Genomic DNA, 22,515 nt, shown 5'->3' on the forward strand with positions numbered 1-22,515 from the left:
ATAAACATAAACATAAATATAAACATAAACATTCATTCTGAATTTATTTTAGCTCAAAACAAACTGAGAACACAACACATTAGAGTGATAAGTTGTTTTTTTTTTAGCTTAAAAAAGTGCATTTCTTTAGGGAGAAATAAGCTTTACTAAGGATTTCATATAAGATTTGACCCTTCAGGTTTCATTTCCTTACATATAATTACTTGCCTGCAGTTTGAGGATTATGTGCGTGTTGTTTTTTCCAGCTGTTTAGAGGTGTATATATATGCAAATATATATATATATGTACAAAATTTAATTACGTGTTGCCATATTTGACGAACTATAAAATTGGGAATAGGGAAAAACATAACCTTTAGAATACCCCATGCTGAGTTAAGCCATACTGTATATACATATATATAAAAATCTGTATACGTATTTATATTTACGCATGTGAGGGCATATATCTACACCAAAATTTCGATCGTATGAAGAATAATCGAGTAGAAAACAGTTTTTTTCTACAGGATCAAACTTTTCAAAAAGGTGTTTGTTTAGAGGTATAAAAACACGTTACCCTTAGACAATTGCTCTCTTCAGCTGCTTTTAGGATGCGGCTTATTTTTAAAGATAAAGGACCTGATTATTTAAAAATATATATATATATATATTGTGTTTTTCATAAATAACACGTTCTGATTGCATATGATGATTTCCACTACTGAACAAATAAGGAAGGTTATAATTTTTTTTTTTCTAAAGGCAGAAAAGGCAAAATTTTTAAAAGGTGTGATTTTATTTCTATTACGTGTAAATTGTTGCCTTACGAAAAATATTAAGTAACAATTCTGAAAATATGAAGGTACTTAATTCGCATGAACGTTTTTTTTTTTTTTTTTGTACGTTAACCAAAAAATTTGACGGTTATGAAAATTTTGTTCTGATATATTTTATTTCTCAATTTACAAAATTTCGCTATAAAAGGTATTAAATATGTATATATGTAGACGAATGTTGTGCTTAATTACCGCTTTCGTGTATAATTCCAGATGCATTTTTTAACAGCTATGGAAATGGGACTGTATTAGTGAGTTTTTACGGATTTAATTTTTTTTTTTTTTTTTTTTTTTTGCATGTCTATAATATTTACTCGCAAAAGTGCTCACTGAGCCTTTTGTTTGGTCATCCTCTTTTTCACAGTTGTATGGTAAACCAGAATTGTTGTAAATGCGTAGGTTCTTTTTAAAAATTTGTCTTTCAAAAATTTCGCAGTAAGTCTTATATTTGCATGTATTAAAAAGAGAAAATTAAAACCCATCATTTTAGTCATATTCAGGACATTCATTTTTTTTTTTTTTTTTTTTTTTTTTTCTTTTCATTCCTCATAAAATAAAAACTTTTATGAAAATTTAGTCCTATTAATTAAAATAATTTTTATTATGATGCAACTTCGTTTCCTCTGAGTTGTTTCTTTTAAATTGACAAACTGTTTCACGTTGCATCGCGTACACACATATGTATACTTGTATGTTTAAATATGCATATAAATATATCTTGGTATATGTACACGCTTGCACACATTTATATTATTTTGCGTTCACAACTTTGCTCCTATGAACACAAGCAAACAATTTTTAAGGGGAGAAACAGTCCAAGTGTAGACATACTATTTTCTCTTCATTAAAATATTACCAAAAGTTAAAGAAAATGGAATTATTTACATACTTTTTATTCCTTTTAAGCATTTTGAAATGTGTGCTTTCGTCTGAAGAAAGTAAAATATTATTATATGTGTAACAAATATCTAATGTCTTTTCTCATTTTGCAAAAAAAAAAAAAAAAAAAAAAAAAAAAAAAAAAAAATGCACCATTTAAAAGGTTACATATGTTAACAGTTATAACTGAAAAATTATCATTTTTTTTTTTTTTTTTTTTTTTGTTTAGAAAATGTACTGTCGCACGATAATAATTTTTCCGTGAAGGCATATATTAAAAAGGACACTAATGAAAACAACAGGAAGATCCAGGTATGTAATTTTTCGTAATATAGACATTACAACAAAAAAATAGAGAGACAAATATAACAAATCCTTGTTTTACCCCACTTTTTCCCTTATTTTTATAGCTTGTGGAATACTTTGAAAAGATAGCCTTAGATTTCAGCGATGATATAAATTCAACGAAGGAAGTTGTAAAAAATTTGTTTCTAGATATAGAGGCTTCATTTGAGGAATTGTCAGATGACGTTGCAAAGAAGTTAGTTTGAAAGCTTGAGAGATATGTTCTCTAATTATTCTTGTGTCATTATTAAAAGTTTTATTTCCCTTGCAGTGTAATACCTCACGTAAAAAGAGAGTGATGGGTTATATCTGGGGGAAAAGCACATGGAACATGATAACACACGTGTGTTTGTTTTCACACAAATATACATACGTGTAATAAGCATATACATAAATGCGTACCTTTTCTTTCCTTTCCTTCCCTTTATTTTATTTATTTATAAGCGTGTCAATGTACAATTATGGTACTGAAGAAAAGCTGAACGTTTTGGATGGACTTATAAACGAATTTATCGAAAGTAACATATGCACATCCTTTTTTTTTTTTTTTTTTTTTTATAACAAAATGAAACATATACATACATACCGCTCAACGTTATATGCACAATACCACATAAAAATAGTATGTACCATGAATAAAGTACAGAAATCATAACTATGTACATGAGTCCTAAAAGTGTTGTCAGTGTGACTGACTGCTATACAAATTGTCCATTATTTTCTTTTTATAGACAATAAAGGAATAATCTTTAACTCTTCAGATGAAGAAAAGAAAATCGCAAAAAAGAAGTTTAAAAAAATGTGTGATTTAATTTTAGGCAAGTTAAAAGTAGCTGTAGAATTGTGTGTTATTAACAATTATCGCATACTTTTAAAATATGGAAAAGGTGATAGAAAAAAAGAAGCCTTGGATAGAGTAAAGAATGATGACAACATTTCTGATGAACTAAAAAAAGAGTTATTAAAATATGAGAATCTAGAAAATAAAGATGCAAATGTCTCAGAATTAATTAATTTCATAACCCCTATTTATGAGAGCTTTATGAATAAATTAAACGCTTTAATACGTGAAGTTTCTGTTGATATAAACGAAATATTACAGTAGTCATCTCGAGAAGAGATGAAGTTCCTCATCATGTTGTTGTGCTAAGTAAATCTCTTTTACCATTTTGAAGGGATGAAAAAAGGGATATATCCCTAAATAATTTTTAAAGTTTTTGTAAAAGGGTAGGTAGGCGTTCACTTGGAATAATGTGAAGCATATATTATCTTATTTTACAGAAAAATGGGGATTACTTTATTTGCCGCACTGATTTTTTTTTTTTTTTTTTTTTTTTAAATAAAATTTGAGTTAATGTTTGTCATTTCATGATATCCGAACTCCCATTCATGAGCATGATAACGGGATGGTTACTTTTAAACGTGGCAGTTTTTTTATTTTACCTTTTTGCGTTAGCTTGTGATCTACCTATTTGTTGTTAACCTACCATTACACATTTCTATTTTTGTTTTTGCATTTGATTTTGCATTAGTTTTTGCATTAGTTTTTGCATTTGTTTTGTTTTTTTCACTTTCGGCCTTATTAGACATTTAAAAAGACTCTTTTCAGCCTTATGCGCCTACAAGTGCGCATACGATTTTGTGCACGCAAAACGTGGAAACGAACTTGTACCCTACACTGCCTTAACATATTTTTACATTTGTTAATACTCTTTTTTCTTTTCTTTCTTTTTTGCAAAATTGGCTACTTCTCCAAGTTTTTGTTGCTAATCATCAGAGCATGTATATATCTCCGTTAACGGCTTTATTCATACATGCGTCCTACATATGTGCATACACACTTAGGATTTAAAAGGAGAGAATGTCAAATATGCCTCATGTTATGTGTTTACACAACATGCGTTTAAAAGATGAACTAACGAAACATTTTGTTTATCGTGTGCAAGCCATCCAAATGTTGCAAATATTGCTAATTTTTGAAATTTCGAAAATGTGTTTCCTGTGATGAACGCATATTCATATTTTCCAGAATATTCCATGTCTCCTATTTTGACATTTTCCATTGAACTCCTCATTTTTTGGCATCAAAAATAGTCCCATAATAGGTAATTTTTTCTTTTCCTTTTTCTTCATATTACGAGAACACCAAAATGAGCTTTTTTATTTCTCAGAATTTTTACGTAAATGTTGCAAAAGCACTATGCATGTAAAATTTTCATATGGGTAACAATTTTGTAAGGACGAACCACGGTGGTAGATAAGTAGTTGTATTTTCATTTTTTACCTTATCATTCATTATTTAAGAGTAAAGAAAAATATTCTGATTTTTGATTGGGGGGTGAGACAGAAATGTGTCGTCATTATATAAAAAGGAAAATAAGAAAAAAAGTAATTTTAAAAGAACCTCAAAAAAAAAAAAAAAAAAAAAAAAAAAATTATGTAAAGTAATTAAAAAAATAATAGAACTCCAAAATGTTTATTACGCTGAAATTTTACCCTTTATATTAGTAGAATCTTCAAATAAAAATAAAAAAAAAAAAAAAGTATTTTGGAGGTTATGTGTACATAAGGGTTGTATAGAAATCAGGAAAGGTTTTTCACATTTACGTTCATCCGTTCTGTTAAGATATAAGTATGTGGACAGGTGGTTAATCATCATATGTTGTTTCGTGGTTAGTGTAAGAGAATCACCAACATTATAATTTTTTTTTTTTCTTTTTTGAGTGTGTGTTACGGGAAAAATCTTCTTCAGTCACAGCTAAAGAAACAGGATGATGTAGGTTTTTTTTATTTGTGTAGATTGTAAGTCGTATCGAGAGAGAAAAAAAATAAATAAATAAAAAATAAAGCAAAAAAGCAAAAAACAAAGAAAATACATTTTGTGCATTTATATACACTAATGTGTACCACCACACATATATGTGAAAATATTATGTGTTACGAACACCACAACTGAATGTTTGCGAAAACCTTTTGCGCCATTTAAGATCGTTTTACATAATTACACTTTCAACGACATACATATATACATGCATACATATAAATAAAAATATATGTATTCCAAAAAAAAAAAAAAAAAAAACCTTAGAATTAAAAGTTTATTATTACAAACCTCTGTATTACTCTTAAGTTGGTTTGGAATGAAGTTGTTTTATTCGAATGACGTTCAAAGATATTTCTTTGTTTTAAATTCAAAATTCTTCCCAATTCTATCGGAGAGCACGAGCGCGGTCGAATATATATATATATATATGTACTACATGCATACATATGTACACGTAATTATTTGTAGGCCATATAAATAAAGCATAAGTACTAACGTTCCTAAATATATATGCACCATAACACAGATATACATATGTATTGTATATATGTCATAATATATACAAAATATGTGTAAAGCTAGTGGATGGGCAAATGCACTTTTAGCATGTACGAATTAGCCTGATATAGAAAATATTACAAGTGTATATAATGTACTCCTAAACTTATTTGCATAAATTTCCTTGTTCGCTTTTTTTTTTTTGTGATTTACAAAGAACTTCCATCCTTATTACCTTTTTTACTTTTTCTTTTTTTCTTCTATTTCTTTTTTTTACTTTTTCTTTTTTTCTTCTATTTCTTTTTTTTACTTTTTCTTTTTTTCTTCTATTTCTTTTTTTCTTCTATTTCTTTTTTTCTTCTATTTCTTTTTTTTTTTCTTTTTCTTTTTCTTTTTTTCTCTTTTTTTTTCTTTCTCTTTTTTTATCTTTTCCTTTACACTTTCATTATCAATTTTACATAAATCCCATAACAATATAATGCGAAGAAACCACGAGGGTTAGTTCACGTTCATCACGAGTGTATGCATTCCTACATCTGTGCAGAATACATATAGGAGAAGCCATCATTCATAATTCTCACGTTTATATCTGTTGCGCTTACACTTCCTATGTTAGAAACATTTTATACAACACAACTTCACTCCTTTCATCCGACCGACTGTAATAATTGACAGGCCCTAAATGTCCCTTTTCTCCTCATTCTGTACTCGTGCCCATACGTTCAAATAAAAGTCTAGAGAAATTCTACATTCTGAAGAAGTTTTAAAGATACGAATATTAGAACGATATTTATTTTTACTCACTTTTCAAACAGCATAAGAAATATCATGGAAGAAGGTATGTCAAACAATGAAAGTTCAAATGGGGTTCTAGATGAAGAAAGTCAAGAGGATGAAAGAGACTTATCTTATTCTACTTTTTGTAATCAAGAGGAGGGAAGAGACTTATCCTATGATTCTTTTTGTAACCAAGAGGAGAGAGGAAATATATCTGATAATTCTTCTTATAATCAAGAGGAGGAAATAAAATGTCAAAAGAACGAAGACCATGATGGTTGTGCGAATGCTGGAAATTACTTAGACGATTGTAATGAACCAAAGGGAGATGTACGAGATAAAGAAAATGATGCTGATGGAGGACAAAACGAAGAAGAGGAAGAAGAAGAGGAAGAAGAGGAGGAAGAAGAAGAGGAAGAAGAGGAAGAGGAAGAAGAGGAAGAAGAAGAGGATGATGATGACGATGATGATGACGATGATGATTATGATGATGATGAATATGACGAGGATGACTTCAACGAGGCTACGGTAATAAGCATAAAATGAAAGGACAGTTTTAGTAACTAGGTGGAGGGGAAAAAACTGGATGTAGAAAGGGGTGCATATATACATGTATATATATATATATATTGAGACAGAGAGATAGAGATATATAGAGAGAGGGACAGAACGTGCCGAAGTTGCTATAAATATATGCATGAATGCATTTCACATATGAACCCCAAGCCAACGCATTACACATATCAACAATTGTCAACAATATACGCAGATGTTACGTGTTAAGCAATTTACTCATGTCTCCATCATGATGATTTCTATTTTGTGTATACATAATTTGCTCCAATGTACGTGTGTATAATACAGTTTTTTGGATCCACCTATGTATGCTGTGTCGAAACATATACACGTTTTGCTACTGCATAGATGTTTGTTATTGTTATTATTATTATTGTTATTATTGTTATAATTATTATTGTTTTTATTATTATTATTGTCATTATTGCTATTGTTATTAATAATATTATTATTTTATAATTTTATGATTTTTTTTTTTTTTTTTTTACGTTTGATCACGCATACACACGACTTCCCTTTGCTTCCCACGCACGCACCCACCCTCACAGGTTTCGTGGATAGAATGGTTTTGTCAACTGAAGCAGAATGTTTTTCTTGTTGAAGTGGATGAAGATTTCATAAGAGATGAATTTAACTTAATAGGCTTGCAAACGAAAGTACCTCATTTTAAAAAATTGTTAAAAATAATATTGGATGAAGATGATGATGATGATGACGATGATGATGAGGAAGATGATTATGATGAAGATGATGATGAAATAAATAGAGGTTCAGATGAATTATATAAAAATAAAGATATATATGAACAGAATGCTGCATGTCTCTATGGATTGATACACAGTCGTTTCATTTTAACGTCGAAAGGATTAGCACTGATGAGAGAAAAATATAAATCAAGTATATATGGTACATGTCCAAGTATATATTGTGATAATGCAAAATTATTACCTACTGCCATTTCAGAAGTCCCGAAATTTTTAAGCCCACTCTTGTATTGCCCACGATGTTGTGAAACATACTATCCTCATAAAAATTCATTACTTAATGAATTGGATGGTTCCTATTTTGGAACTAGTTTTGCATCCTTTTTTGCACTTTCATTTAATATTCAATCAGATAAGAAAAGAATTTATTACACACCACAAATTTTCGGTTTTACAATTAATAGAGATATAAGGGAAAATTTGTTCTTAGACATGAACAAAGAAAATACAGAATCGTTAGAGGAATATTCGTAGACACGGCTCTTTCTTAAATATTTATAAAAGAGTCAATTTCTGTTATATATATATATATATATATATATGTGTATGTTTAGAGAAAAATGGGGTAATAAAACCCCCGTGGTTAGGAAATATTTTTAAATAAATTTTGACGAAGAAATTATGAACATACACATATTGGAATCCTTTCTATGTACTTATTGAGAAAACAAGAGAAAAAAATCCTAATTGGATTCAAGTCTACCAAAAAGAAAAAAAAAAAAAAAAAAAAAAAAAAAAACAAACAAACAAACAAAGAATATCCAACACGGCTCTGTTCGATATTTAATTGCCCATTAAAATTTTTAAGTAACCGAACTGTTTGGCATCACATTGTAGCTGGTCTCTACACTGTGTTACATAATAGTGTGACTACACAGCCCGTCCTTCCTCAGGGTAATATGATTACACTTTAGTTCTTGTATAATCATACTCTTTTCTACAATATCAGTAAGTAAATTGAGAGAGGGGGGGGGGGAGGGGTAATGTGTGATGAGATATAAACGAATTAAAGCGAATTAAAAGACAAAATGAATCTAAATTGGATAACATTTCCACACATTTCGTATTAACACGATTACATTTGTGTAGTTACTTTTTATGCTTTTTTTTTTTTTTTTTTTTTTTTTTTACCTCCTCTCACTTCCCCACCCCATGTCTTCAACTTGGTATACATACACATGTACATACACAAATATAGGTTTTTTTTTTTTTTTTTCTTTAATTTTAAAAAATTTTACCAGAATTTTATTTTATATATTATTTTCCCCATATTTCTTCTTTCTTTTTTCTTTCCTTTTTAAGTGCTCCATTTATTAATCTGCACATTTTTCGGCATTTATTTAAAATCGCCATGTCGAATGTGCTTAAGGGGATTTCTGCCACTGGATGGATGTATATGCATGCATGTGTGGATTATTTTCACACAGGAGGTTGCGTTTTATCCTATACATATATATACACACATATATCTATACACTCAATACACATATACACGCATATATGCTCATATATACGCTTAAGAGGGGGGGGGGGAAGGGGAAAAAAAAAAAAAAAAAAAAATTTTTTTTAATCTACACCTCTTAAACCCCATTAACTCTACTTAAAACCACAACGCATCTCTATCTTCTGTTTTTAGCTTTTGCAAAAATAAAAAACTTAAGAAAACATTTTTTTCAACTACTAAAGTGTTTTATGTTGTATTGAATGTATGAACAATTTAATGCATTCTCATATCTTGGGGTATTCTATTATGATGGAAGATATTTCCCCATTTATGTTCTGAGCCAAGTGCCTTCTTAATACTATTCACGCTTCTTTGATATACAGTCGATAGATATTCCTATGTCCACATTTGAAATTGAGGAGGGATGCTGGTACAGAAAACGACGGTTGGGTGTTATGCTTACAAACGAAATGAAGGTATAACAGCACAGCATCGGTTATGATTAATTCAGGGGGGAGGGGAATTTTAACAGCGGAAAAGAAATATGCATATACTGATAAATATATATATATGTGCAAATATTTCCATACATATACATATACATTTACATGCACAGATGTACATATGTATACAACCGTGCTCATTACAAAGAATAATACTCGCGCTGGGAATCATCAATCGGTAAGCAAACTATTTCTACCCCCTAACATGTACAGACACGTGCATCCCTTATGTTTGTCTATTTATACATTTTGTTATGCTGGTGAAGTAAAATCACTTGGTTGCACTAACGTCCCTCACTAAGCGATCGTAAAGATTTTGAATTCTACGTGTCAAACTGTGATCCGGGCCAAATACGCTTTGAGCAACTGAATGAGATCGAATTAAGCATGTTATAGCAGAATGTGGATCATTTAAAGCTAAGTAGGAAAATGAGAGGTTGTAATAACACAAAGCTATTTGTTCATTTTTATTTAATTCGATTGGTGAAGAAATTAATGTCCTTATACACTCCTCAAAATATTCAACAGAAGTTGTGTATTCTTTCTTATATTGATATAATGAACCAAGGTTATTAAGTGTGTCAATAATTATATAATTGTTATTTTTAATTATTAGTTTTTTATTAGCTAAAGATAATTGTAAGAATTCTTCTGATTTTTTTAAATCCCCTAGATCTTTATATAAAACACCCAAGTATGTTTCTATATTTGCACACATGACACTTAGTTCTCCATGTATTTTTTTATATATTTCATAACTTTTTAAATAATGATTTTGGGAATCATTTAATAATAAATTCTTATGTTCCATTATGGCTAGCTCTAAATAGTGCTTTGCTATATCTTCTGAACAATATGAACAAGTCATTAGTTTTAGTTTTAAGCTTTCTTTTATTAATTCAATCAGTTTTTCAGTGTCTTCATTTCTTAATTCGAAACCAGAATTTATATAAGTATCTTTGGGTCCACTATACCAAATCTTTTTTTCTTCACTTGAAAATTTTCGAATAATAACAAAACAGAACGTTTTATCATAAAAAAACCTATCCTTCTTTAGTAGCCTTCCTAGTACTTTGACATACATTTTTTTGCATTAAATTGTTTGCACATTTTTTTTTTTTTTTTTTTTGATAAACACAGTAGAGAAGTTTTATTTATATGTGTACTAATGTTTATTTAGGACATAATGTCCAAACTCGAATTTGTACAAGAAAAAAAAAAATTAAACATGTCTTACTTGGTGTACATTTTCATACTGAACACTTTTTAATGGAAAAAAAATGCATTCATTTCATCTGACCTGTTAACACATGCTCTTGATAATTTTCAACACATTGTTCTTTCTCATCTTAGATTTAAACACTAAACTATTCCCCTACTTTTTCGGATGTTGCCTTTTTCTCTCGTCCTTTACAGTGTTTATATTTTATTCTATTTTATCTTTTTACAGAATTTTATAAAGCGGTACCAACAAAAGGTAAACACTCTTTTTTTAAGTGTTTTTCAAAATTAGAGAGGCTTCTATGATTTTTAAAAGTAAAAATATAAAAGGATTTTTTTTTTTTTTTTTTCTTCTCCTAACATGCGTTGGGCTTTTTTTTTTTTTTTTTTTTTTTTTTTTTTTTTTTTTTTTTTTTTTTTTTTTTTTTTTTTTTTTTTTTTTTTTTTCTTTTTTTTTGAATATATTTTTGTTACATGTATGGATGAGTTATGAGCATTAGGTGAGGAGGTGCATGTTTAATCTGTAGCAGTAGCTTCTGTTTTTTTACTCCACCATTTACCCTGCAACACTTTTTTTTTTTCTTTTTTTCACGCAGTTTTATACTAACCATAGATCATTTCTTATATAGGCATTTTGTTTTCCATGCGTATATATTAATCGATTATCCACTCTTCTCCTTTTCATCACATAAACAACGTCAAAGTTGTTACGATAAAATGTGGATATGTATAAACGTAATGACAGCATATTAATTGGTTAGTTATCACAATTAATCTCTGTGTAAAAAAAAAAAAAAAAAAAAAAAAATTAATACACTCACATTATACCTCTAAAAACGTATGAAGTACACTTCCCCTCCCCCATGGGAATGCATAACGAGTAAATCATTAACATTGAAAGGAAAAATGTTGCAGTTGTAATGAAAAAGTGTGGATGCAAAAATGAAGTGATTATATGAAGGAAAGCAGTAGCGATATTCCTAGTTTGTGCATTATATATGGCTCACTTCTCAAGGTGATCATCGAGTCTCGTTCCTAAGGACAAGGCAAGGGCCCCCCCCCCTACCCCCATGAATTACTAATATGAGGCTACTTGGTCTGACTGCTTGTAGAGGATTGGGCAGTCAAATTTCTATGAGGGAAAATGTATCAAACGAATTTTTAATTAAATTTTACCTGTACAACATATCTAGAATAAACATCGACGTGTATTACAATATAATTTCTATGCTTAAAAGAAATGAACGAAGAGATAACGTGGATAAAGGAATTTTAAATGTGCCATATTTTACCAATCCTGAATTAATTTTATACAAATATTTTCGATTTTTAAATCCAGAAAATGATAAAAAAAAAGTAATAAAATTAATGTTATTATTATACACCAAAAATTTAAGAGAATATAATGACAAGAGAATTTATTTTTACAACTCTTCTGTGCACGTGAACAATTTTATATTTCATAATTTTTTCAATTATCATTCCAATTTTTACGACCAAGAGAGAAAGACAAAAAGGGTGCTAAACCTTAAAATAGACAGGTACAATTTGTACACAGATTTTTTTTTATATGCCTTAGACTTTTATTTATATCACTTGTCAAAAAATTGTAGACTTCTTAACATTGGGCAGTTAAATATTCTTTCAAATATATATGCAAATATAAGCATATCATCAGAAGAATGTTCTGAGGCATATTTGCAAAATGATAAAAGTAGTCCTTTCACAACATGTTTAAAGAACAATTCGGATAAACTCTATAGACATGGTGATTCTGTATTGAAAGGAAATGCAACTTGTGTGCAAACTTGTTCATACGAAAGAGAAGGATATATCCAGAAGAAATGGAAAGATGAATGTGTGAATATATTTGAAAATAACGTCAATAATAAAATATGCCTCTTGTTTATTCAGATTTCTAGGGGTATCATTTCCCAAACTGTTTTTCACGTTAATCATAAATATCGAGGGGAATATGATAAAGGACACCAGTCGACGAAAGAATTAACTCAAAGTAATGTAAAAACATGTAGGATAATTTTAAATCGTCTTTTAAATAAAAGCATAAAAAAGCAATATCAAGAATATATCATTTTAAAAAAAATATATAATACAAAATTGTTGAACATTAATGTTTTAAAAAATTACCTAAACAGCATTAAGTATTTGAATATTATCAACATAAAGAAATATGTATATATTATACTTTATTTGTATTTTAATTCGTTCTTATTTAAAAAGTCTTTTTATTTCACATCTCTCATTTTTCACATATTGCAAAAATATAATTTACAATACACATATTTATTTAGCATTTTATTTATTAAGTTTAACTTATTTTTTGTGAACTACAAAATTTTGAATGAATGCAATAAGATCGTGCTGCTCGATGGAATTAGCAAATATATTGACTCAGTTTTAACTTTTCGAATAAAGACATGCAATGGAGGAGGAAGTCCCACTTCGTCCCAGGTAGACATAAATCCCACTCCGTCCCAGGCAGACACAAATCCCACTTCGTCCCAGGCAGACATAAATCCCACTCCGTCCCAGGCTGACGAATTTTATACTCATATATACAACAAGGAACGCACCGAAAATGTGTACACTCAAAAAATGCTTCATGAGGATGTGTATAAATATGCAAAAAGATCCTCCAATTCTTTCACGTACTTTGAGTATTCCATTTACAACTTATTCAAATACTTAAATTACAACATTATATTTGTGAAAGGAGAAAAAAAAAAAAAAATAAATGGAAAAACAAATCTCCCAGAGGAAGATAATAATTTTGCAAACACACATACAAACTATGTGAATAAAAAGTACAACAAATTTTACCTAACCTTGTCAGAAAATTTTTTGTCAAATATTGTGCTATTGTCCAATTATGTTCAGAATTGTTTGCCCATACTTTTTTCCTTCATGCAGTGTATCCAAGTGGTTAGATTAAGACCAAGTAGGAGAAAAAATAAAAACAGAAAAATGACGAAACAAAACATTATTCATACTCAACATACGAGGGAATACACATTATTTCCAATCAATGAACAAAATAGAAAGACAATAGACATACCACATGCACATGTTTTCAAAAATAACACATTTGGAAAATTTTTGCAAAAAAAATATAAGAAAAAAAAAGGAAAAGGAATAAATCCGTTTTCAATATTTTTAACATATACCTACAACGTGTTTAGACAAAAAATTATAAATAATTATTTAAATGATGAAAACAAATTTCCGAAAAAGGGCAAAAATTGGGAAGAAGAAATAATTATGTACAATAATATAAAAAAAAATAGGAATAACAAAATTCGAACGAGTCTCACTCATTATTATATAAGTAGCAATTTTAAAAAAATAAGTGACAAAAATTTGTTTAATGAGAAAAATATTTTGACTTTCTATTGTGACATATATTTTAATAATAACATTATTGAAGTTGATGGACCAAAGCATTTTTTTATTTACTACCATTTTGAAAAGGGTATTAAACAAAATTATTTTACTCCCTTTATTTTAAAACATAGAGATATATTTGATTTTAATTTTGTTTTCCCATTTTTTTTTCACAACGAAAATGTCTTAAATTTAAAAGATAGTCAAAATGGATATTATTATTTTTATAATGATAAAAGTGTTAAGAAAAACTTTTTTTTGTATATTAACGGCTATTTCATAAAGCACATAAATTATTTTGACAAGGACATAACCAGCTATAACTATTTGTTCGATGTACTCTTCAGAAGACGTAGTAATTTCCACGTTGCTACAAGTGGAATTTCGCAAAAAACTTATTCTTGATTAGAGTGTGTGTGTGTACATGTTTAAAGAATACCCTAAACCCATAAAAACCTCGAACACATAATAACCCCCTTTGTGCTTTTCATTCTCACACCTTTTCTTCACTTCTTCGCCAACTCCATTAATTTTATCTCATAAAATAACTGATATTGTTTCCTAAATGCTCAGAGCTGCGTTCTGCCTAAGTTCTTTTCCTTCGTGTGTGGAATTTTATTTGCTGCTATATTTTATGTTACATCATAAAAATTATTTTTTCTCCTAATACAATAGGGTAGAAATGTGTAGGGATAACAAAATTATATCATATTCTCCTGATTAAAGTGTTTCCTTTTTTTTTTTTTTTTTTTTTTTTTTTTTTTTTTTTTTTATTTTAAATTTTTTCATATTTTCTTGTTTTTTTATTTTTTTTTTTTTTATATTTTTTTTTTTTTTTTTTTTTTTTATTTTTTTTTTTTTTTTTTTTTTTTTTTTTTTTTTTTTTTTTTTTTTTTCATGTTAAATATTGCGATATCGTGCTATATTGGCGTTGGACAGGATTAAAACACCTTTCGGTGTGCACTTCAGTCACGTGGAAAATAAATGGATACACAAACATATCATTCATATATATATATATATGTACATATATAAATGCATAAACGTGTATATATGGCATGGTCATACAGTTAAGAATAGACCCCTTAAATGCCGTTCTCCAAAACACTACACTGCTTAATCATATATAATGTACACATTGGAACGAAGCATGTGCATGCACAAAAATATCCCCACGTCCCATATCCACTCCCACACACACACCCAAAAAAAAAAAAAAAAAAAAAAAAAACATAATTTACGAAAGTGTATACCGTGCTCACACTTGAAAACGTATGCATAAAATAAAAGAAAAAAACTTAAATTGTAGAAATGCAACTACAGGATTCACATTATCACCTGAAAATACGTTCCAAACACGAGTGTGTAAATAGATCTGCCAATATGCATATGCTCCCTCAGGAGAAATGCCAACTTCTCTGATAAGTCAACATAAGCACGGCCTTTCATAAAGGACTGAATATCCCTTGGACTATTTTTTTTTTTTTTCTTTAATTTTCTTCTCGTATGCGTACTCAGTGTTTAGTGCTTACAGCCCTGATTTCTCTGCCACATCTTTGCCGATCAGTGCGACTCGTTCTGCACAAGCGATCTGAGTACATACTTCAGTATTCCTCCATGCTTAAAATACTTGACTTCAATTTCTGTGTCGATTCGGCACAAAACGTCAAATGTGGTAACTTTTCCCTTTTGGTTCATCTGGACCTTCACATGCTGCTGGGGCTTTAAGTTTCCCTGATTCAACATGACAGTGAAGGTTTCTGTGCCATCCATGTTATAATGTGCAGCACTTTCATTGTTCAAGAATTGTAAAGGAAGTACACTCATACCAATTAAATTACTTCTATGAATACGTTCAAATGATTCTGCTAAAACTGCTTTGACACCTAAGAGATAGGAACCTTTGGCAGCCCAATCTCTTGAACTGCCACATCCATATTCTTTCCCTGCTATGATTATGACATGTGCATTGTCTTTTTTATATTTCATTGCTGCTTCGTATACTGACATGATTTGTTTCGATGGAATGTGTACAGTATTTGGCCCTTTATCAGGACATAATTTATTTATCAATCTAATGTTAGCAAATGTTCCTCTTACCATTACTTCATCATTTCCTCTCCTAGCTCCATATGTGTTTAAATCTTCATCTTTTATATTTTTGGATTTTAAAAATTTATAAGCTTCTGAACTTTTATGTATCATACCAGCCGGGGATATATGATCTGTAGTTATGCTGTCCCCTAGTAGGAGCAACACGTAGGCATTTTTTATATCATGAATATTTTCAGGTTCTAATTTCATATTTTCAAAAAATGGTGGTTTGTGTATATAAGTCGAATTGTGATCCCATTCGTATAATTTATCATTTTTTATTTTTATATCATTCCAATATTTGTTCACATATTTTATATTCTTATATATATCTGTGTACATATAAGATTTGACAAATTGTGTTTCATATGCATTAATTTCTTCCTTATTGGGAATCAAATCTAGTGCTTTAATTTTTTCTCCACTTTTACAAATGAATGTGTAAGAATTGACATCTACATTTACATTTCCTATCAGACTTAACAAAACAACTAACGCTGGTGAAGCTAAATAATTTGCCTTTATCAATGGATGTATACGACCTTCAAAATTTCGATTTCCTGACAAAACTGAGGAACAAATTAAATCATTTTCGTTAATTACATCTTCTACTTCTTTATCTAAATGTCCACTGTTACCTATACATGTCATACATCCATAACCTACATTATAAAATCCTAATTTTTCTAGGTATTGTAAAAGTCCTCCTGCTTCTAAATACTTCTGAACACTTTTAGAACCCGGAGACAAGGAACTTTTAATATATGGTATTGGCTTGATGCCATTTTCAACAGCTTTCTTTGCTAATAAACCTGCTGCTATCATGGAAGAGGAATTACTGGTATTTGTGCAAGAAGTTATTGCAGCTAAGACTATACTTCCATGTGTGAGTGAATACATTTTTTTATCTTTAAATTCAAAGGAAATTACTTTTTCTCTTTCCTTTTGTGCAATATCATACCCTTTAAAGCCTACAGGGGATTTCAAACATAGGGTAAAATCTTTATGCAAATCTGATAATAGCACATTATCATGTGGTCTTTTCGGTCCTGAAAGGGACAAACTCAATTTAGACAAATCTAGTGTATACACATCTGTGTATTCAATATGATCTGAATAAGTATTAAACAAAGAATTCTTAATTAAATATTCTCTAATCAGATTTACTTTCTCCTTATCTCTCCCTGTTTGTAATAAATATTCCAATGTTGTATCATCAACTCCAAAAAAACCAACAGTAGCACCATATTCAGGTGCCATATTTGCAATCGTTGCTCTATCTCCTAATTTCAAGTCTTTTAAACTTGGTCCAAAAAATTCTACATATTTATTTACTACACCAACTTCTTTTCTTAAAAATGATGTAATATACAACACAATATCTGTACTTAATAAATGATCCGATAATTTCCCAATTACATGTATCCCCACTATTTCTGGCAATGTCATAGATAGTGGCAAACCTAACATGGTTGCTTCTGCTTCTATTCCTCCCACACCCCAACCTAGAATACCTAAGCCATTTATCATGGTTGTATGAGAATCCGTCCCAACAAGACTATCAGGATATAATACACCTTTATTATTAAATACACAATGTGCTAAGTATTCTAAGTTTATTTGGTGTACTATTCCTGATCCAGGTGGTAATATTAACATATTTTTAAATGAATTCATTCCCCATTTAAGGAATTTAAATCGTTCTAAATTTCTTTCAAATTCTTTTTTCTCATTTAATTCACGTGCTTCAGGGCTTCTACTATGGTCTACTTGAACCGAATGGTCAATTACCAAATCTACTGGTATTAATGGATTAATCTTATCTGCATCTCCACCTAACATTTCAGCTGTATCTCTCATTGTAGCCAAATCAACTATACATGGGACACCTGTAAGATCTTGTAATAATACCCTTGCAGGCATAAATGGTATTTCCTTTTTTTTCTTACAATTATTTTTCCATGCTAATATAGTTTCTACATTTTCTTCTGTTACTTTTAAATTGTCACAATTTCTCACTGCTGATTCCAGCAAAATCCTAACTGAGTATGGTAAGCTCTTTATTCTGCTATCATTTAGTTCGTTAAGGTCATAGTAACTTAGGTCCCCTTTTCCTATCTTTTTAAGCACCTTCTCAAATGGGTTTGATTTGCTACAATAATTCCTTACGTAGCTGCTGAGATTAAAGTTAGTACTCTTCTTCATTTTCAGATCTCCAGGAGCGTGCGCAATTTATGGGGGTTCAATCGATGTACAAACATAGACAACTAACAACCGACGTTGTCGATAGTTCCTTTTTCTCTTTTCTGTATTTCTAGGGATACCTTTTGGTAATGTTGCAGAGTGTGTTTCTATCATGGACAACTCACTGTGTTATGTCCATACCATTTTACATTTGTTTTAAAAAAAAAAAAAAAAAAAAAAAAATTTTCTTTTTTTTTTTTTTTTTTTTTTTTTTTTTTTTTTTTTTTTTTTTTTTTTTTTTTTTTTTTTTTTTTTTTTTTTTTTTTTTTTTTTTATTTTTTTTTTTTTTTTTTTTTTTTTTTTTTTCTTTTTTTTTAATTTTTTTTTTTTTTTTTTTTTTTTTTTATTTCTACTTTTCTTTCTCTTGATGAACTACTACTATAACACTAATACACTTTGATCATTCTATTTTCCGGTGTGCATATGTTTTTTCATTACTGCATGTGTTGGTAATAGTTTTTAAACGCAATTTGGCACACATAAAGGAAGAGTTGATGGGAATTCACAGATATTGAATCACGTGTGACAAAAAATTAATTCTGGACAAAATAAAAAGGGTTAGTCGGTTAGTCGTTAGCCGTTAGTCGTTAGCCGTTAGTCGTCAGCCGTTAGTCGTTAGCCGTTAGCCGTTAGCCGTTAGCCGTTAGCCGTTAGCCGTTAGCCGTTAGCCGTTGTGTGTTTATAGAGGTTGTGCTATGTTAAACGGAGTAAACCTCGTCAGAAGTGTCAAGCAACAAAAATGTAGCATTTCAGTTGACTCTCAGATGCGTGTAACTTAAGCATTTTGGGGTGCGGGAAAAATGGAGATGTTCCACTTTAATTTTCATTGCATGACCTTTATTTTATAATTTTCATTTCTTGGCCTTTATTTTATAATTTCCATTTCATGACCTTTATTTCACAGTTTTTATTTCATAATTTTTACATGCTTTTAAAGCTGATCTCACTCGGCTGGGTCCTTCGCAAGTAATGGCAACATTTGCCTTCTGTGTGTATCGTCCAAAGGTTTAACGATGTGAGGCATAAAAAAAAGGGGCCAAAATGGGGCAAAAATGGGGCAAAAATGGGGCAAAAATGGGGCAAAAATGGGGAAGTCGTGACGAAATATTGACGCCGTGATGACGAAATAACAAGAGAAAAAATTTTCAAAAAAATGATGGAATTTTTCAAATGATGGAGAATAGGAGCCAAAATAGTCATAATTTCGCACAAGCAGAAATGCAAATGAATAAATACGCGCAGACCTCCTTATGTACGCATACACATTCGAATGTAAATCTATATTTTATGTACCTTGTGAACTGGTCGCATGCGGAACAGATGTGTTATATGTCAACAATTTCTATTGCTCTTTTATTTTATTTTATTTTATTTTTTTTCTTTTTTTTATGCATGCATATAACCCATTAAGATATGTAACAGGAAAAAAGAAGAAAAAAAAAAAAAAGAATCATTAAAATTAGAATGATTCGTTTGCACAGGGTCAGAAATATGAAAATCAAAATATAATGACACATTTTTATGCAACACGAAATGTCGAAATTTTTTATATTCTCTTTGGGAACAATTTGGGAACCTATTATCGTGTTTCATAATGGGGTTTAAATGTTGAACAAGCATAATTCTTGTCTACAATATCAATACAATATATATATATGGACTTGTAATAAATAAAAGACGACTTAAATTCGTATACCTTTTTTTTTTTTTCCAAGCATTTTGCCAAACCCCCTTTCCACTGTTTAATCTTAAACTATTATAGTGCTCATGAAATTCTCTTGCACGTCTCACTGTGCATTCATTTATCTACCCCACTTTTCAGCACACATGTCTGTGTAAGTAACACTGTTGTATGCACGTGTAAAAATATGTTACAAATTTATTTGCACACATATAAGGAAGAAGTGCATATAACACACATGGATACTAACAGATAGTATTCTGATAATAATTTATGCCTTTTAAACCATTTAACTTAAACATAGATATATTTTTCTTTAAAAAACAGTTAAGGGTAAGGGATAGCTATGCGTGTGCATGTGCATATATGTGTGTGTGTACGTGTGGGGATTGTAAACGATTTAGCATTTAATGACTACGCAGGGAGTATTTATTTTTCATATGAGCACACACAGCTCCTCCTGGTAGATTCCCACTATCTATAACTTTTTACTTGTTCATTTTGTTCTGCAATTAAGAGCCAGTTACAAAAAAGGTATGTAGAAATATGAAAACAAAGAGGCTTAATCAGTGCTGTAGGTCTACATGCGTAAGCCAATTATGTTACCCCCTCCGAATGTATAAAAATTGAAAAGGGCAACAATTTCCATATGGGAACTAATTTGTGTGCACACCACTTATATTTATATACGTATATGTATGTATATATATATATATATATATATATTTATATGTATACCCTCCCCACCCACACACACCTACGAACAGGGTCTGCATATATCTCTTTTCAGTGTACTACCTCCTAGCTGTGTTTTTGTAGAAATATTCATAAAATAGAAAAAAAAAAAAAAAAAAAGAAACTCCCTATATAAATGTGTATCTTTGACCCTTTTATGTGACCCTTTTTTTTGCCCTAATTGGTAGGTATAGTACCACAAACGTATGGGTTAATAAACCCTGAAAAGTTTTCGTAAACATTTTCCTATTTAAATAAGTTATATCTTTGTACCATTCTATCTTCCATCTTTGTATCTTAAAAATTTTCCCCTTAAATTTTTCTCTCTTTTCCTTTTTTTTCTTATCGTTTTTTTCCCCTTTTTGCATTTTCTTATTTTATATTTTTTCTTTTAATTTGATACGAAAGTAAAAAACATGGGAATGATGAAAATTACTTTTTTTTTTTTTCCCGTCAGATATAATGTTGTTCAAGGGGGTGTTATTTATTATGGTAAAATAAATAAAGCAAAATAAATAACTTGTAAAATTAACTTGTAAAAATAACTTGTAAAAATAACGTGTAAAAATAACTTGTAAAAATGGAATATAAAAATGGGATATGAATTTTCACATGTACACTTCCTCCGCAATTTTAACATATTCTGCTAGGCTTATTTTTCTTAAAAAGGATCGATCACTATATGATTAAAAAACGCCTCACAGTTTCCCATCTTTCCCAGTACCCATCTATATCATGTCATAACTTTTCAATGAGAGAAGATCATAATATTATTTGGACCTGAAGCACATGCTAAGCAGGATTCCCCCTTTCATTACGCACAAACATAATGTATACACATATATACATACGTACATATATACATACGTACATATATAAATATACATATAACGGGAACGTGTGAATAGTGGAAAGCTGAAGAAAAAGAAAAAAAAAATTAGCACTGTTGCTGACAATAGGGCAATTTCATTAAGCTGCACTAGTGTGAGAAAAGCAGAAACGCTTCTGCCAAAATTTATTCACCTCACCAAGTGCTTAATACCAGCCAAAGTATACTTAACATACTTACATAAGTAAAAACTTTTGAAAGTGCAGTATATGCCAAGGATTACAAATATATATATAAACAATACGTGTTAGTAGGTGGGATTAATTGTAAGTGGAGAAATATGCACATAAAAAAAATACAACTTATCGTTCACACTAGTTCGTGCAAATTTACTCCAAAAAAAAAAAAGAAAGAAAAAAATGAAGAAAAACAAAATTTAGTATCATCGCATATTTGTTGTAACCCACATTGCTTCTTTATACTAGTCAGCTTTTTCAGTAGTTTATAAAAAAACAACAAAAAATAAAAATTATTGAAATTTTAAATAAGTAAAAAAAAAAAAAAAAAAAAAAAAAAAATCAGTTAAAATAATCCAATTGTTCAATACTATTAAAACGTGTTTTACTTTTCCCAGATTATAAAAAGCCCATTTTTTTATTAAAAGAGATATTATCGATAATTTTTTTCCAGAAACCCTCCTAACCCCCCCACCCCAAAAAAAAAGAAAAAAAAAATAAGGTAATTTTTTTTTTGTTAAAAATTGTTAACAAAAATAAAAACGGAAAAGAAGAGAAACATTCATAATGGGTGTTTTTGTATTTCCATCCTCACCCCAGCAAGTGTTACAAATATTTATGATTTTTTAGCGCTTTTAGTTTTTT

At 29.6% G+C, this 22,515-nt stretch overlaps 5 protein-coding genes across 5 annotated transcripts; 3 read left to right on the plus strand and 2 right to left on the minus strand.

Annotated features, from left to right (window-relative positions):
- Window positions 1-1,689: 1,689 nt before the first annotated feature.
- PGO_121420 (sporozoite protein essential for cell traversal) lies at window positions 1,690-3,147 on the plus strand (the record flags this gene model as incomplete). The annotated part of the gene is made up of 5 exons (XM_028688938.1): window positions 1,690-1,756; window positions 1,927-2,009; window positions 2,108-2,238; window positions 2,487-2,560; window positions 2,774-3,147. 5 exons carry the CDS (start codon window positions 1,690-1,692, stop codon window positions 3,145-3,147), a joined length of 729 nt encoding a protein of 242 aa, XP_028544739.1.
- A 3,045-nt stretch (window positions 3,148-6,192) lies between these two features.
- PGO_121430 (casein kinase II beta chain) lies at window positions 6,193-7,955 on the plus strand (the record flags this gene model as incomplete). The annotated part of the gene is made up of 2 exons (XM_028688939.1): window positions 6,193-6,669; window positions 7,266-7,955. The coding sequence occupies 2 exons, from the start codon at window positions 6,193-6,195 to the stop codon at window positions 7,953-7,955; spliced, it is 1,167 nt and encodes a 388-aa protein (XP_028544740.1).
- A 1,744-nt stretch (window positions 7,956-9,699) lies between these two features.
- PGO_121440 (hsp70 interacting protein) lies at window positions 9,700-10,512 on the minus strand (the record flags this gene model as incomplete). Its single annotated transcript, XM_028688940.1, has 1 exon — window positions 9,700-10,512. One exon carries the CDS (start codon window positions 10,510-10,512, stop codon window positions 9,700-9,702), a length of 813 nt encoding a protein of 270 aa, XP_028544741.1.
- A 1,220-nt stretch (window positions 10,513-11,732) lies between these two features.
- On the plus strand, window positions 11,733-14,456 carry PGO_121450 (hypothetical protein, conserved; the record flags this gene model as incomplete). Its single annotated transcript, XM_028688941.1, has 1 exon — window positions 11,733-14,456. The coding sequence occupies one exon, from the start codon at window positions 11,733-11,735 to the stop codon at window positions 14,454-14,456; it is 2,724 nt and encodes a 907-aa protein (XP_028544742.1).
- A 1,158-nt stretch (window positions 14,457-15,614) lies between these two features.
- PGO_121460 (aconitate hydratase I) lies at window positions 15,615-18,350 on the minus strand (the record flags this gene model as incomplete). Its single annotated transcript, XM_028688942.1, has 1 exon — window positions 15,615-18,350. The coding sequence occupies one exon, from the start codon at window positions 18,348-18,350 to the stop codon at window positions 15,615-15,617; it is 2,736 nt and encodes a 911-aa protein (XP_028544743.1).
- Between the last annotated feature and the right edge of the window lie 4,165 nt (window positions 18,351-22,515).

Source organism: Plasmodium gonderi, assembly GCF_002157705.1.
Source record: "Plasmodium gonderi DNA, contig: Chr12, whole genome shotgun sequence".
Taxonomy (NCBI): domain Eukaryota; phylum Apicomplexa; class Aconoidasida; order Haemosporida; family Plasmodiidae; genus Plasmodium; species Plasmodium gonderi.